Genomic DNA, 13,868 nt, shown 5'->3' with positions numbered 1-13,868 from the left:
TTTTGGTTTGAATAGAGGGTTAAGGGAGAAATTACCTGTTCTTCGTATGCTGAATTAATTTTAAAAAATCGACACCTCTTACTGTTTTCGCTGTATGGAAATCAGATTTGAAATCGCAGGTACCAGTGAATTTCAACCACTTCCACTTTTGGTAGAGTGTTGCGGGTTGTGATAGTATGTTCCCTTTAGAGCTTGAATCGATTCCAGGAAATCACTTCTCTCCAACTATTACCATTTTCGTGTTATGGGGATAAATATTGAAACCGGAAATTATTAATTAAAACCAGTTCCAGTTTGTATAGAGGGTTGATGGAGGAGATGAAATCTATGTTTGGCTCGCTGAGTCGATTACAAGAAGCGCAACTCAATATTTCTTATCATTTTGTTCTACAGAAATCAATATTGAAACCGAAAATAGTAGTAGCAAATTCCAACCAGTTCCAGTTATAGTACAGTGTTGCGGGTTATGATTGTATGTCCCCTTGATATCCTAAAACGGTTGCAGAAAACCGCTTATTGCTTGCGGTACCACTTTCGTTCCATGGGGATAAATGGTGAAGCAGAAAATAGTTAATTTCAGCCACTTTCGGTTTGTATGGAGGGTTAACGGAGGAGATGGAACCTATTCTTTGCATGGTAAGTCGATTGTAAAAAAAGAAAAAAAAGAAAAAGAAAAAAATGTTAGGCTCTAAAAAATGGAATTTGTTAAATTTCGGTACTAAATTTAGGAAGAATTAATGTTCAATACTTTTCATGCTAATGGAGAAAATTAAAGAATAAAAAGTGCTGAAAAAATTGTTTGTTGCGATGTCTTTGAAGAATCCATACTAAGGTATACAAGTTTACGCTAATGTCTGCAAAGTCAATAACTTGCACGCAGGGCGCAACAAGAATGGCCGCCTATCACAAACGGTATTAACATAAAATAAGTTCTGTGCTGCCAGTGTATATGGTAACTGCACACTTCAAAAAAAAAAAAAAAATCAATTGTCAAGCAACCTGCGTTTGATATGTATTGACCCTACCCGGCAAATTTACGATGGGAAAATAATGTGGAAGAAAACAGCCTGGGACCTGTATGTTAGGTACCATCCTGGCGTTTGCCGGGTGTGGATGAGGAAACTCTTGCTCAGAATGATTGGTCTGAGAGGAGTTTTACATCTTTGCAACCGAGTGTCCCCATCGGATGTAAGGTCTAATGACATGGCAAATTTCATCAACACCACTTTATACAACTTTTAATTAAAATTTTCCCATAACTTCTCGTACTCTGTGCGGTTAATTTTGTTGTATTATGTTTAATTTGAACAATTTATATAATGTAATTTAAAATATGAAATCAAGTTAAGGTAAAATCAGCTTTATAAACTACCAATGTGGCATTAAACATCTAATGAAGTGAAATGGCGCATGTATTCTGCGAGCCATTGCAAAATGAACACTTAATAAATAATAGTAGTATTTGACTTCTCCCACAGTTATACAGTACAACAGTAGGTCTATAAAAATTTAGTGTTAGTTTGCCTATATGACAATTGCAATCAAATTTCAACAATGAAATGAGAATGTTTTGTGCTGCTGTTCCTTCAGAACACCATTAGAGATGCATTTGTTCATAAACCTTTTTTTGGATATCAACTACTACTGTACTTACTGTACAGAATTTCTGTACTGGACTTATTATTATTGTTGTTATTATTATTATTTTCACTTCTCGGGTTCTGAGCAATGAATTCAATGTAAGGGAAACGAATTCAGATCAATACTTTGCTTGCTGCCAGTTCAGAAATTTACAGTGTTGGAAACTGTATAGTATCTCTCATATGGCTAAAGACTATGCGTAGGCTTATATGTTTTTATTTTGTTTGTTTTGAAGTTTGACGTAATACGAGACGATGATGATGAGACATATAATAATGATGGAATGATAAAAATGGAAGGAGTGGGAGAAGTCTGAGAAAACCCACGCACACTTTGTTTGGTTACCACAAAACCCACTTGATGAGAGCTAGAATCGAAGTAGGGACTCCACACGCTGAAGGTGTGCGCTTTACCATTGAGCAACCGCGTCTCTATTTGTATTTCATTTAAATGTAAAAATTGTAACTTAAATTTGCATTTTCTGTCTCAATTTGATCTTTAGCTTTACGTCCCAGGCGGGGATATTACGTATGAATATATAAATGTGATTTCAAAAATGTGCTGTTGTGATGTGATTGGAAGAAGGTACAATATGGCACTGCTAGAACATATATTTTCCTTTTATCGGCGTTCTCTTAAATAATCAATTACCATGTCTTCATGGAAAGAATGCAGTAACCAATGCAACAATTTGTAGGTGGGAAGTCATATTCGCCTTTCTGTCTGCATTTGTCATGTTGTCCAAACCACTGAAAGAACAGCAATGTTTGAATGAAAGTTCGGTAAAAGGTTAAGGGAGTGCGGTTTATTTGATTGACATTTCTTTGCCTGTACGGTACGTAAATCTTGTTTAAGGAGATGATTGTATTTGTATTGCTTTTTTGATTTCCTATATCGCTTTGATTTCCCTGTGTGGAAATGCTCACATATCAGGATACGTCGACAGTCTTTTTTATTTATTTATTTACTTTTTAATGTAGAACGCAGAATCAGAGAAAATTGTTTTGCTTTTTATTGTTATTTATACTACTCTCCTCGATCTACAGCTCACAATGTATGCTCAGTGAAGAGATTTTGTAGACGATCTGCGATTGATTTGACTACAGTCCATTCTTGCACGAGGAGACCGTGGTATGTAAACAGAACTCAATCCGAAGGAACATTCTCAATTTGGAAATTGAGGCAGTGAATTTATATAAGGGTCAGAGAGAAGGTGGAAAGCACAGGAAGGGAGACAGAGGAAAAGATAAAAAGTGAAGCGTTATTCCGAACCCCGTAAACAAGATGGCCGACACCCTGTCGCTCCGGATGAATGCGCTCATCAACCAAACCCCTGTTTGGTTCATTCAAAGTTTTGACATTCGAAACGAAGAGGAAGCTTATTTTCCTCTTCCATGACCCACTCAGGCTCTCCCCAAGAAATTTACTCTGGTGCTTCCCAGAGTGATGATACGACTAATACTTACAGGAAGATTTCTCTCTCCCCATGTGTGAATGTGACTTGAAAGGCAGAGTAACGCAGAGGACAGAGATCAAATAAATAAACAAGTAAATAAATAAAGACAGGTAGTAGAAATGTCTATATGCAGTGGACACAATACGAAAATGGAGATTTAAAAAAAAAACAACAGTATGTTCAAAAGTTATTCTGATTAAGGTGAAAGGAAAAGTCTTTGAGGCAATTGATTTTGTTCTTGAAATTTCAACAGAAAATTTCCCGTATTACTTGTGTGTAATGACAGATCATATGTATCCAGTCCTATATAATTGATATAATGTTCTGTATTTTATGAATGTTTATTTTTGTTAATATTGCTAAACATTTAAATTTACACGGCAATTTATAAGTTTTGTATCACAATTTTCGGTAACAAAGGAATTATTATTATTATTTTAATTATGAACAAGGCTACGAACCATTCTCCAATTAGAGGTGAAAATTTGGCTGATTAAAATATATTCAGCCTATCTCTAATTTTCTCTCTCTCTCTCTTAGTTTGTGAATGTTTGATGGGCTTAACTGTGAAACTTTGTAGCTTTCCTGTAAATGAGTGAGAAAATATTTAAAAATGTGTAAACAGAAGTTTCATATGAATCTCATGGTTAATTTCAATGACAAAGAAATATCCTTGAGATAGGCATGTTGGATGCCTAAAACAGACTCAAAGTTGATGAAGTAGTAGTGAAAATATGAAGCTGAGTTGATTTTGAAGTTAACGTCCCGTTCAGCAGCGAGGTTATACGAGATGTGGACTTACTGACTAACGAGGAATCCGAACCACATGAGCTCCCGCCGGGACTCGAACCTGGATCTCCCACACCAAAGGCGCATACGGTAACCGCTTAGCCACGAAGGAACTAATGAACATATTGAATTTTAAAATATAACTAATTACTCCATAAGAAATATATAAACGTAAGCGTCAATTTTAATTAGAATGCTGCATTGTGAAAATATAGAAGTTATTAGATGATGAAGAGGAGCATTTAACGTACTGTTGGTAAAAATATAAAAGAAAACAGTGTTCAATTACGTAGTTACAAGCTAAAGTAGTATAGGCGTGAAAGAACATAATATTTCCATAAGAACTTGTTATTACATTCATATTATCTACTAACTGACATGCCCGTTCTTCACACGGGGAGAACAGTTTTATATTTAAACCTTCTTCTCTCCTTAGGATACGCCCGCTAATCAATGTGACATGATAAAAAGCCTTGAGGTAAGTACTAATATTGTTCTAAAATTAATTTTTGAAGAGGTAAACCATTTTCTGTGATGTGATCACATGCAACATGAACGTGGATTCAAATGTGTCAATGAAATATAGAAATTTCACCTCCCCCGTTAAAATTTAAATTTTGAAAAAAGCTGGGTCACCTGTCGGCATATTTTTATTGAGGAGTTTATATAGGCAGGGTACATACTTGCACTTTTCTATTTGAGTAGCTCCTGCGAGACTTCCTTGCTTTCTTTGTTTTGCATTAATTCTGAACTCCATAACCCCTTATGACACGCCTTTTAATCGAAGTGATTATTGAAACCTATCTCGAGGTAGGCACGAACTATATTCCAAAATCTATTTTGAAGTCTTCCCGTGCAATCACAAACAGGAACGTCACTTTCAATGAAGAGAGAGAAAAAAGAGGATAGAAAATATCCCTTTGTACTTAAAACGGGAATTTCCAAAAGGCTGGGACAGTGTCCGCTTACTTCTAATGAGAAGTTTGTATGTCATCTTCCTAACTCCAGGGATTTACATAGTATTATATTATGAACAAAATAATCCTCTTCACCTCCCTTAGCATACGCATTTAAAAACAAAAAATGTTTCTCTCTCTGTCTCTCTCTGTTCAAAATCTCACTTTTCCGGGTATGTCATAGTAGTATGGTCTGGCCGTCTATGAAAGAATCACTTACATTCTTTCGTATTGTAGTACAGAGTAGCCCCTTTCAGGCACGGAGTTCTCGAAAATGCTAAAATACATGTTCCGATATTTGAACTGTTTGGCATAGTTTGGGTCAAAGCAATTAAGTAATTGATAAAACAAATCTCCTGTAAACATTCTTAAGAATAACATTGCATATTTTCTCATATGGGTTTCGACGCGTGCCTTTATGAGATAATTAATTTGATTGATATATTCTATTATGACGGTCCTAAGGAATTTAATAAAATTAGTACTGTAAAAATCTATTGGTGAATAACAAAGTTTGTTTAAAATTTGTGAGGTAGTTGTGTATAAGTGATTTCGTTAATAACTTATTGATTGTGATAATTCATGCTAAAATCTTGCCAATCAGTGTTCAATCTTTTCTTTATATATATATATATATATATATATATATATATATATATAATATGTATATGTCTGTATGTGTGTGTGTGTGTTCCATCATCATAACTCTGGAACACCTAGACCAATTTTAATCAAACTTGATACACATATTACTTACAGTATGAGAAAGAATATTGTTTTAGTAAGACCCCCTTAGCAACCCTAGTGGAGAGGGGAGGGGAAAGATATGAAAACGATCGAAAACGACCGATAATAGTGCCAGATCCATAATTTTCGGGACCATGAGTTGATTGGTGAAGTTTCGATTCCCTTTAAGTCCAAGTTCAGCCCCCCTAGTGAGGGTAAGATTCCCTTTGTACACTTAGGGGGAATAGGAGGAGGAGACATATACAAATGATCCAAAATGATTTATATTAGTGTCGAATCCATAGTTCTTTCGGAGTCGTTGAAATGAACAGTGACATTTCTGATGCGGTTTAAATACAAATTCAGCTTTCATTAGTACTCCTTAGGGGAGTGACTTAAAATAATAAAAATGAGAGATATTAGTTGTGAATCCATAGTCTTCAGGATCACTAAGTTGATTGGTGTCAGTTTTGGTGTCCTTTAAGTCCAAGGTCAACTCCCAGTTAGGGTAAGATCCCGTAGCACTCCTAGGGGAGAGGAGGGAAAGCATATAAAATGGTAAGAAGCTATCGATATTAGTGTCGAACCCATAGTTTTCGGGATCGATTAGGTAAATAGCGACACATTTGATGGCGTTTAAGTTCGATTTAGGCCCTCATTGGCACCCGTGAGTGAAATGGTGACATGTAAAAATATCGAAAACGACCAGTATTAGTGTCGAATCATTAGTTTACAGCGTCGCTTAATAAATTGGTGGCAGTCTTGATGCCGTTTAAGTCCAAGTTCAGCCTTCAGTTGGGGCATGACCCCCTGAGCACTCCTAGTGGGAGTGGGAGGGGCAGACAAAAATGATAAGGAACGACAAATATTAGTGTCGAATCCATAGTTCTCAGGGTCGCTTATATAAAAAATGATACTCCAGATGCCATTTAAGTTCAGCACCGTGGAAGGAGTGAAATGGTGACATGTAAAAATAATTGCCGATACTAATGTCGATGTTAATGTAATAAAATAACCGATATTCATGTCGAATCTATGATTTTCGGGGTTGCTGAAATTATACCAACGTTCCTAAAGAACATCTCGCAGTATGACATTTTTAGAGTTTCTCTACAATTCTTTAAATGTAAAAGTTTGGATTCTTGAAGCAACCCTCCAAGTTCCTATGTAAGCTTCCCGATGTTTTTGCTTCGCTATATGAACAATTACAAGCTTGCTCTCCAAAATATCTAGAGAGCCTTAGAGAAACAGGTTTTCGTCGATAGTGCTATCCAGCTATTTTTGCTACAAGAATATTCGAGAAAAAAATAACTTCAATTGCAATTCATAACGAAACAAGGAACATGTAAATGAAATTGGATAATTGAAATTTATAGTAATAGATCACCTCTCAAGATCTCAGGTATGCTTCGCTACTGGTTACACATATGGCAAGCATTATTTTACAATAATTTCTTGCTAATAGATGCTAGGTACTTGCTATAGAAACTGTGGAATAAGCTCCGAGGACAGGTTTATTTCATATTGTATTGGAAAAAAGCGTAAACATTATTATACATGACGACAATTTGATTTGCGTATGTTAATAGAATTATTGAGTAATATCTAATACATAAATTGTCCCAGTTTTTTTCAAAGATTTAGACGACGAAATTAAAATAATAGAAGTTAATGAAGTTTAAGCGTGTATAAAACCTCTTAAGAAATAAATTAAAATTTGTTTAAGTGCTTTTCAAAATTCAAAATACTCAGATGCAATTCAAATAAAAATGTCTCATCAAAAGGAGTACTTTTACATAAAATCACGAAACTCAACATATGTACACTTCTTTATATACATAATATATGAATATTTCTTTGCGTGCTCAAATTTTAGAAAATCCACCCGGAAGGAGCTGGAGCATTGGAGGTATTTTACTATAACTGGATTTTTCTTTTAAAGTGTTTGACATTAAATAAGGGAATTCGGTTAATGGGCATTTCTGCTACTGATAATATAAATCTATCAGTCACTCGATATGGGAAATGCAGAAGTGGTAGTAGGGGCTCAAAAAGGTTCGCAGTGAAACATGGCATTTACTAGTCTTTATTATAATGCATGATTAAAATATTGTTTGCTTTCCACTCACTATAAAAGTTCTAAACCTGCTTGAAAATATGAATATCGCATTATTACAACTTATTTGTCAAGAAGAGTATGCATAAATAAACCAGTTGAGAATGCTCCGTGAATATTGCCAGAACGAACTTAAAAAGAATGAAGAGATGGAGCGGGAAGAACAACTGTCATTTTCATAGATGTAAAAGTAAATCTGTCTATCCGCACCTTCTTCTCTTTCTGACAAAAATTAGCAAAATATCTCTCTATGACTTACAGTTCTCGAGATATGGCTGCTTAAATATCTAGAAATTAGAACTTTTTGGCCAATATCTGGGGAACGGTGGCCAGTTGGCCAGTAGAGAGTTAATCAGTTGGCACTGGTTACTATTTGGTATAAAATGTTCACCATCCTCTTAGGTATTGATCAACAACAATATAATCTCTATACAACTTATGGTTCCCGAGCTATGGCTTGTTAAATATCTAGAAATTGGCCATTTTTTGGCCAATATCACGGGAACGGTAAGTCATAGAGAGATGATATTGGTGTTAATCAATACCTAAGAGGATGATAAAAATTTTGGTATCAGTATTAGTTGGACAGTGGCTACCGGTTACTATTTGGTACCAAAATTTTTTTCTTCCTCTTAGGTATTGGTCAACATCAATATCGTCTTTCTACAACTAATGGTTCCCGAACTACGGCTCATTAAATATCTAGAAATTGGCCACTTTTAACCAATATCAAGGGAACGGTAAGTCATAGGGAGATGATATGTGTGTTAATCAATACCTAAGAGGAAAGTAAACAATTTGGTACCGATATTCATTAGTGGCCAACTGGCCATTGGCCAAACCAGTGGCCAGTTGAACAGTGGCCACCGGTTACTATTTGATACCAGAATATTTGTCATCCTCTTAAGTATTGATCAACATCAATATCATCTCTCTACAGCTTATGGTTCGCGAGCTATGTATGGTTCCTTAAATATCTAGAAATTGGCCGTTTTTGGACAATATCACGGGAACGGTAAACCACAGAGAGACGATATTGGTGTTAGTCAATACCTAAGAGGATGACATGCATTTTGGTACCGATATTAATTGGTGGCCACTATACAACTGGCCATTGGCCAAACCAGTGGCCATCGGTTACTATTTAGTATCAGAATGTTCACCATCCTCTTAGGTAATGAACAACATGAATATAATCTCTCTATGACTTACGGTTCCCGAGATATGGCTCCTTAAATCTCTGGAAGTCGGCTATTTTTTGGCCAACATCTCGGGAAAGGTAAGAGTGACGCGAAAAATTTAATCACTTTCTCTGATAGTTTTTGAAGCTCGATCAAATGTACGGTTCAAAATTGAAAAAAATGCAAATAACAGACAGACACACACAGAGAATTCAGTAACGAACTTTTTTAAGTTCGTTGATAATAGTCAATAAATTTGCTGTAATTTCTTTTGAACTATTTATTTCGTTCAACTTAAATAGTTATTGACGCTAGTTTATCTCCATCCAACCAGAAACAGTAACCTATGAAGCATAAACCTTGCTTGTTGGATGTTGACCTAAATTTGTTCATTGTGGGCAAGATCTCAACAATTTTATTAGCGTTCTCGTCTTTATTAGTGAGGCCTAGGTTCGACGTAAAATCTCACCATGTCTATTAACGGGCTTTGTTATATGGGATAAATTCTTACTAACATTGAACCAAACCCAAAAGCGGTAGACGTATTTTATAGCAGTTTTAAAAAGCACCCAATTAACAATACAAAGTAATAGTTCTTAACATATTGATACCATTTAATTTCCAACTCTGCTTATGAAGAATAGGCGAGGTAAGTTTAAATCAAGACTGGTTTTATATAATGACAGACAGACAAACAGAATTAAACATTCCTTCTTTTGAGTACAACATTCAAGACATTCCGAAAAGTATTGTGATTCAGCCCCCAAAAAATAAATAAATAAATAAATAAAAATAAAAAAAAAGCTTTCACGATGGCATCTAGACTGACTAGTTCTGTGCATTTTTCTCTATGCGATTTTATAAGCAGTTTACCAAGTAAAATATCTCAAAGACTATTTTTTTAAGTCATTACTGGAATTATTTACAAGCTTGTGGCATGAGAACTATTCAAGATTGGTATTGCGGATCGAAAGAGTGATGAAGGGTGTGTTTCAAATGCTGCATGTTCCACGCACAGCGAAGAACGGATATTCGCAACACGCTAAGAAATCACGGACGACTCTTCGCCTCATTGTCTCATAGTTCTTGAACACAGGGATTCCCTGAAGTATCCTTTCAAGACCCTCCTTTGCTTGTTCTATTCCCATTTACTCTTGTCTTGTTTTTATCTGTTATCTCCCCATAGGCTTCAAGGATTCCTTCTGAGCTCCCTAAAAAGCTATTCAAGTTTCGATCGTGGACTCGTGTTTGTCCTTGAGTGAGTTTTCTCTGATCTCTATATCTTGACCTATACTGTGTGGCATAGGTGAAACAAGCGTAGCGAAGCTTCTGCCACTCTACTCGATCGACATTTGTGTGAATGTCCGTCTGCTCCACGATAACTCTTGTAAAACTTACCCGATTTTGTTGCATGTGGCTTCATTCAATTTACAGAATTATCCTTATTGTTTAGTGTTGCAATCCATCAAGAATACCAGTAAGGTGTAAAATTTACCTCATGTTGTACGTGAACATACGTATATACGCAACAAAATTTTCGGTTATAAGCCATGTAAAAATTGCTTCATTATGACAAAACATATCATATAATTTATTCAAGGTATTGTTGTCATTCCTATAACTTGAGGTTAAAATGTGCGAAGAATGAAAAGGTGAATTCGCCTACACTACTTAGAAATATATGTTCCATTAAAATTTTCGTTTAAAAAATGTTTAATTCTGGTATTTATATAGACCCTATTTATTAAATTTTCTTTGAGGTTTCCCATTATCCACTATGTATGGAGTTAAAGTATTTGTTACGGTAATGGTAGAACATTTCAAATATTTTACGTAAAAATATAGTAAAATTTAAATGGACGATTAACAATATATATTGTATACTATTAACCTATGTTTTTTATAAGTATCGAAATTCTTATAGAACGGCTGTGTCCGTCTGTCTGTCTGTCAACAGGTATCAGAGGATGGCAAAACATAGCGAGAAGCGATCATTTAGAATCGATTAGGGTCCGAGGGATAGGTTCATTTCCTCTTTTATCTATGACCGTAAGTGCTAGAAATTAACAATTCCCAGTTTCAACGTTGCGCGGAATAGAACAAAAAAAAAAAAAAAAAAAAGGTAACGGATACTGACAAGCACTTTTAGTCGAGTTAGAAAATGTGATAAATTCACCTCAACTCTCTAATTATGCTGGAAGTGGAAAACATTTACTACTATTTTTCGTTTCAACATTGATCTCTAAATGGAAAATACAGTCACAAATAGCGACAAGCTTTACTTTCTTTCTTTATTTATTTTATTTTTTTATTTTATTTTATTTTTTTTTTATCTATTCAGCATTCCAAAAATATGGTTTGTCTGTAGTACTTTATTCAAGTTGGAAGAGGTATAAATTAGCAACTTCCGGGTTTAATGTTTGTAGGCACAACAAAAACGGAAGAAACGGCAAAAACTGTTGTTTTTAAGTCCATTTAGCGTTTCAAGGAAAGAAACTATCTTTACCTGCATATCTCTAGTAAAACTGGAAGTGGTAAACATTTACTATTACACTCGGTTTCAATGCGGATTTCTATGGAGTAAAAACTGTGAGAAGATGTTTTCTTCTATCGTTTAAATGTCCAAAGAATATGCTCTTATCTTTTACTTTATTCTTTTAGTGTAACTGGAAGTTTTAGAAAGGACATCTTCCGTAGCTCCCTATTTTCTTGAGCGGTGAGTACCAGGTCAATATGGGTATGTAGAGAACCGGTAGGCTCTGTAGGTCACTAATACGTTAGTTTCGATGTCGCAAAGTGTGGTGTGTTCGAACAGAACTCGAAAACCCGATCGACGGTCCCGACAGTGTTGTAGTCACTTCTCGGGTCACCTTGCGCCACTGGAGAGGATTCGGGGGAAATCTTTGGATCTATCCTCATCTCCTGACTCTGCTGCGTAATTCTTTGACGCACATTACCCATGAAACCACAGAGATCCAGCAGGATCATCACAAGAAGTGACAAGAATTTACTTGTTGAGGGCGCGTATCTCCGGTGATCGACAGGCCCCTCGGGTAATGTGGTTATGGGTTGAACATGTAAACACGCTAGTTTCCGAATATACAAACCGCGGTGTCGCATTTGAAGTTGTTCCAGTGCCAGGGCTCAAAACAGCCATACACTGTTGATCACTCTAGGCTATTTCGACCCGTTTGTTAGCTGAGCTTGGTTCCTGTCAGTCAATGAAGATACGCGCCCCCACAAGTAAACAGTCCTTTCTTCTGGGCCGGTTCTCGTTATTTCTTGTGAGGATTCTGCAGGATTTCTGTGATTTCGTGGGTAGTGTGCGGCACAGAATTATGTAGCAGGCCAGGAAATGAGGGTAGACTCAAAGTTCTCTATCGAAAGCCTCTCCAGTGGCCCGAGAAGTTACTACAACACTGTCGGGACCGTCAATAGATTTATCGATTCTTGTTCCACTTCGCGGCATCGAAACCAACGTATTCGTGACCTACAGAGCCTACTGGTTCTCTGTATACTCATATCGACCTTGGTACTCACCGGTCAAGAAAGTAGGGAGTCAACAATGCACTGGGTGGAGATGCCCTTTACGTCCACTTCCGGGTTGAATATTGATCTTCGTATATCACAAACAGCAAACCATAGCGAGAAATTGTTTTGTGATATGGCTTCAGCGATCCTAGTAGAAGTTCCATCTCTGACCTTATTCGTGTAGGTATTACAACTGGATCTACTGTGATCAGTTTGATTATTGAGTTCGATACTTTGGAAGTCTATCATAGTTTCACAATGTGAAACGGAAGTTATGTGCTTGTTAAATCGAACTACTAGTAAAAGGATGGTAGATTCTTCCAAGGAAAGAGCAAATATAATGCAATATATTTTTTTTTAAATTTTTTTAGAAAGAATGAGTTAAAAAGTTTTATGAAGCTAATTATTATACCGGTGCATATTGCAAATAACGACAACCTTGGAAGTTACGTCTACGTGTTACCTCACCTTGAAACATGAGTCATGGAAATCATTTTACACCAACAACTGACCTTCGCCTTATCTCCATTCGCATTCAACTCACGGTGTGAGGGCCAATTGAACACAGGCCTCAACAAAAGGCGACAGAAATTTCTTGGTTACCTTTATACGTAGAGATTAATCTACCATTGATCATCCTGGCTTTTCTCTGTATTGCAACTGGAGTTTAGTCTGGTGTGTGTGTGATAGAGTTATGCCAAGGAGTACTGTACGTAGAATACGTAGTCCAGTGTTTTGGTTTGCAACTGCGCGGACACTTGTGTTACGTCAAGTGGGTGCTGACCAAAGCAGTGGTGATACGTCACCCGAATGTAAAGTTTGGTTCGTTATTTGTCAGTTCTCGAACAGGCCAATGGCGTAATTCTCTATCCAGGAACTTGCTGATATCCATCTCTTTTATGGAGAAATACACCAAAACAGTTGTAAAACTCGGCGTTTTTACCAGAAACTTTTCCCCAATAGGTGAATAACAGCATGTAGGGTCTACTCTCTTTCTAAGATTTGATGCTCGGCTGCATGAAACTGACTCTCCAATACTCCGTAATTAGGATTTTGGAATATCCCGTCCTATGTGCACGGTGCAATTTGAAGAGGGTGTGACGGACGCGATACGGAATGCTCCTGGTACCAGCACATATAACACTGCTCGTCTGAGACAAACTCATCATGCCGATGTGTTCTGCGTTCTTCAAATGTAGGCTTTACACCCATACGAGTTGCAAACGGTGGACATACTGCCCACGGACCTTAACCCTGCGCGTGGAATTCTTCCAATGATACCTACAAAAATTCTTGCCATTCCAGATTTCACAAAAATAATTTTGTGGAACGATGAATGAATGTTCGCCATGAAGGGCATGTTTGCCGCAATAACCACGTCTCGGATATGTACAATTCGCATGTTATCATTATGTGCCAGTATCACATAAGTTTTCAGTGAATAGCTATATGGTGTGGCATATTAGATAACC

General features: G+C 36.5%; 1 protein-coding gene across 23 annotated transcripts in view; it reads left to right on the top strand.

The window, feature by feature from the left end:
• FoxP (forkhead box transcription factor P) overlaps positions 1-13,868 on the top strand; it is a 1,320,908-nt gene that overhangs the window by 635,039 nt on the left and 672,001 nt on the right. For 16 of the 23 annotated variants that reach the window (XR_014131897.1, XM_081762611.1, XM_081762608.1 and 13 more), the window contains one exon: positions 4,323-4,364. The exons of the other annotated variants lie outside the window; for them this stretch is intronic. Coding sequence is in view for 15 of the 16 variants with exons in the window: in XM_081762599.1 (XP_081618725.1) it covers positions 4,323-4,364 (42 nt within the window). In the remaining variant the exon portion in view is untranslated. The remainder of the gene's footprint in view (positions 1-4,322; positions 4,365-13,868) is intronic. 23 annotated transcript variants of the gene reach the window in all.

The sequence above is a fragment of the Thermobia domestica genome, chromosome 6 (genome assembly GCF_964235325.1).
Source record: "Thermobia domestica chromosome 6, izTheDome1.hap1.1, whole genome shotgun sequence".
Lineage (NCBI taxonomy): Eukaryota > Metazoa > Arthropoda > Insecta > Zygentoma > Lepismatidae > Thermobia > Thermobia domestica.
Note: the sequence above shows the minus strand (reverse complement) of the source record. Positions and strands in the feature narration are given on the sequence as shown.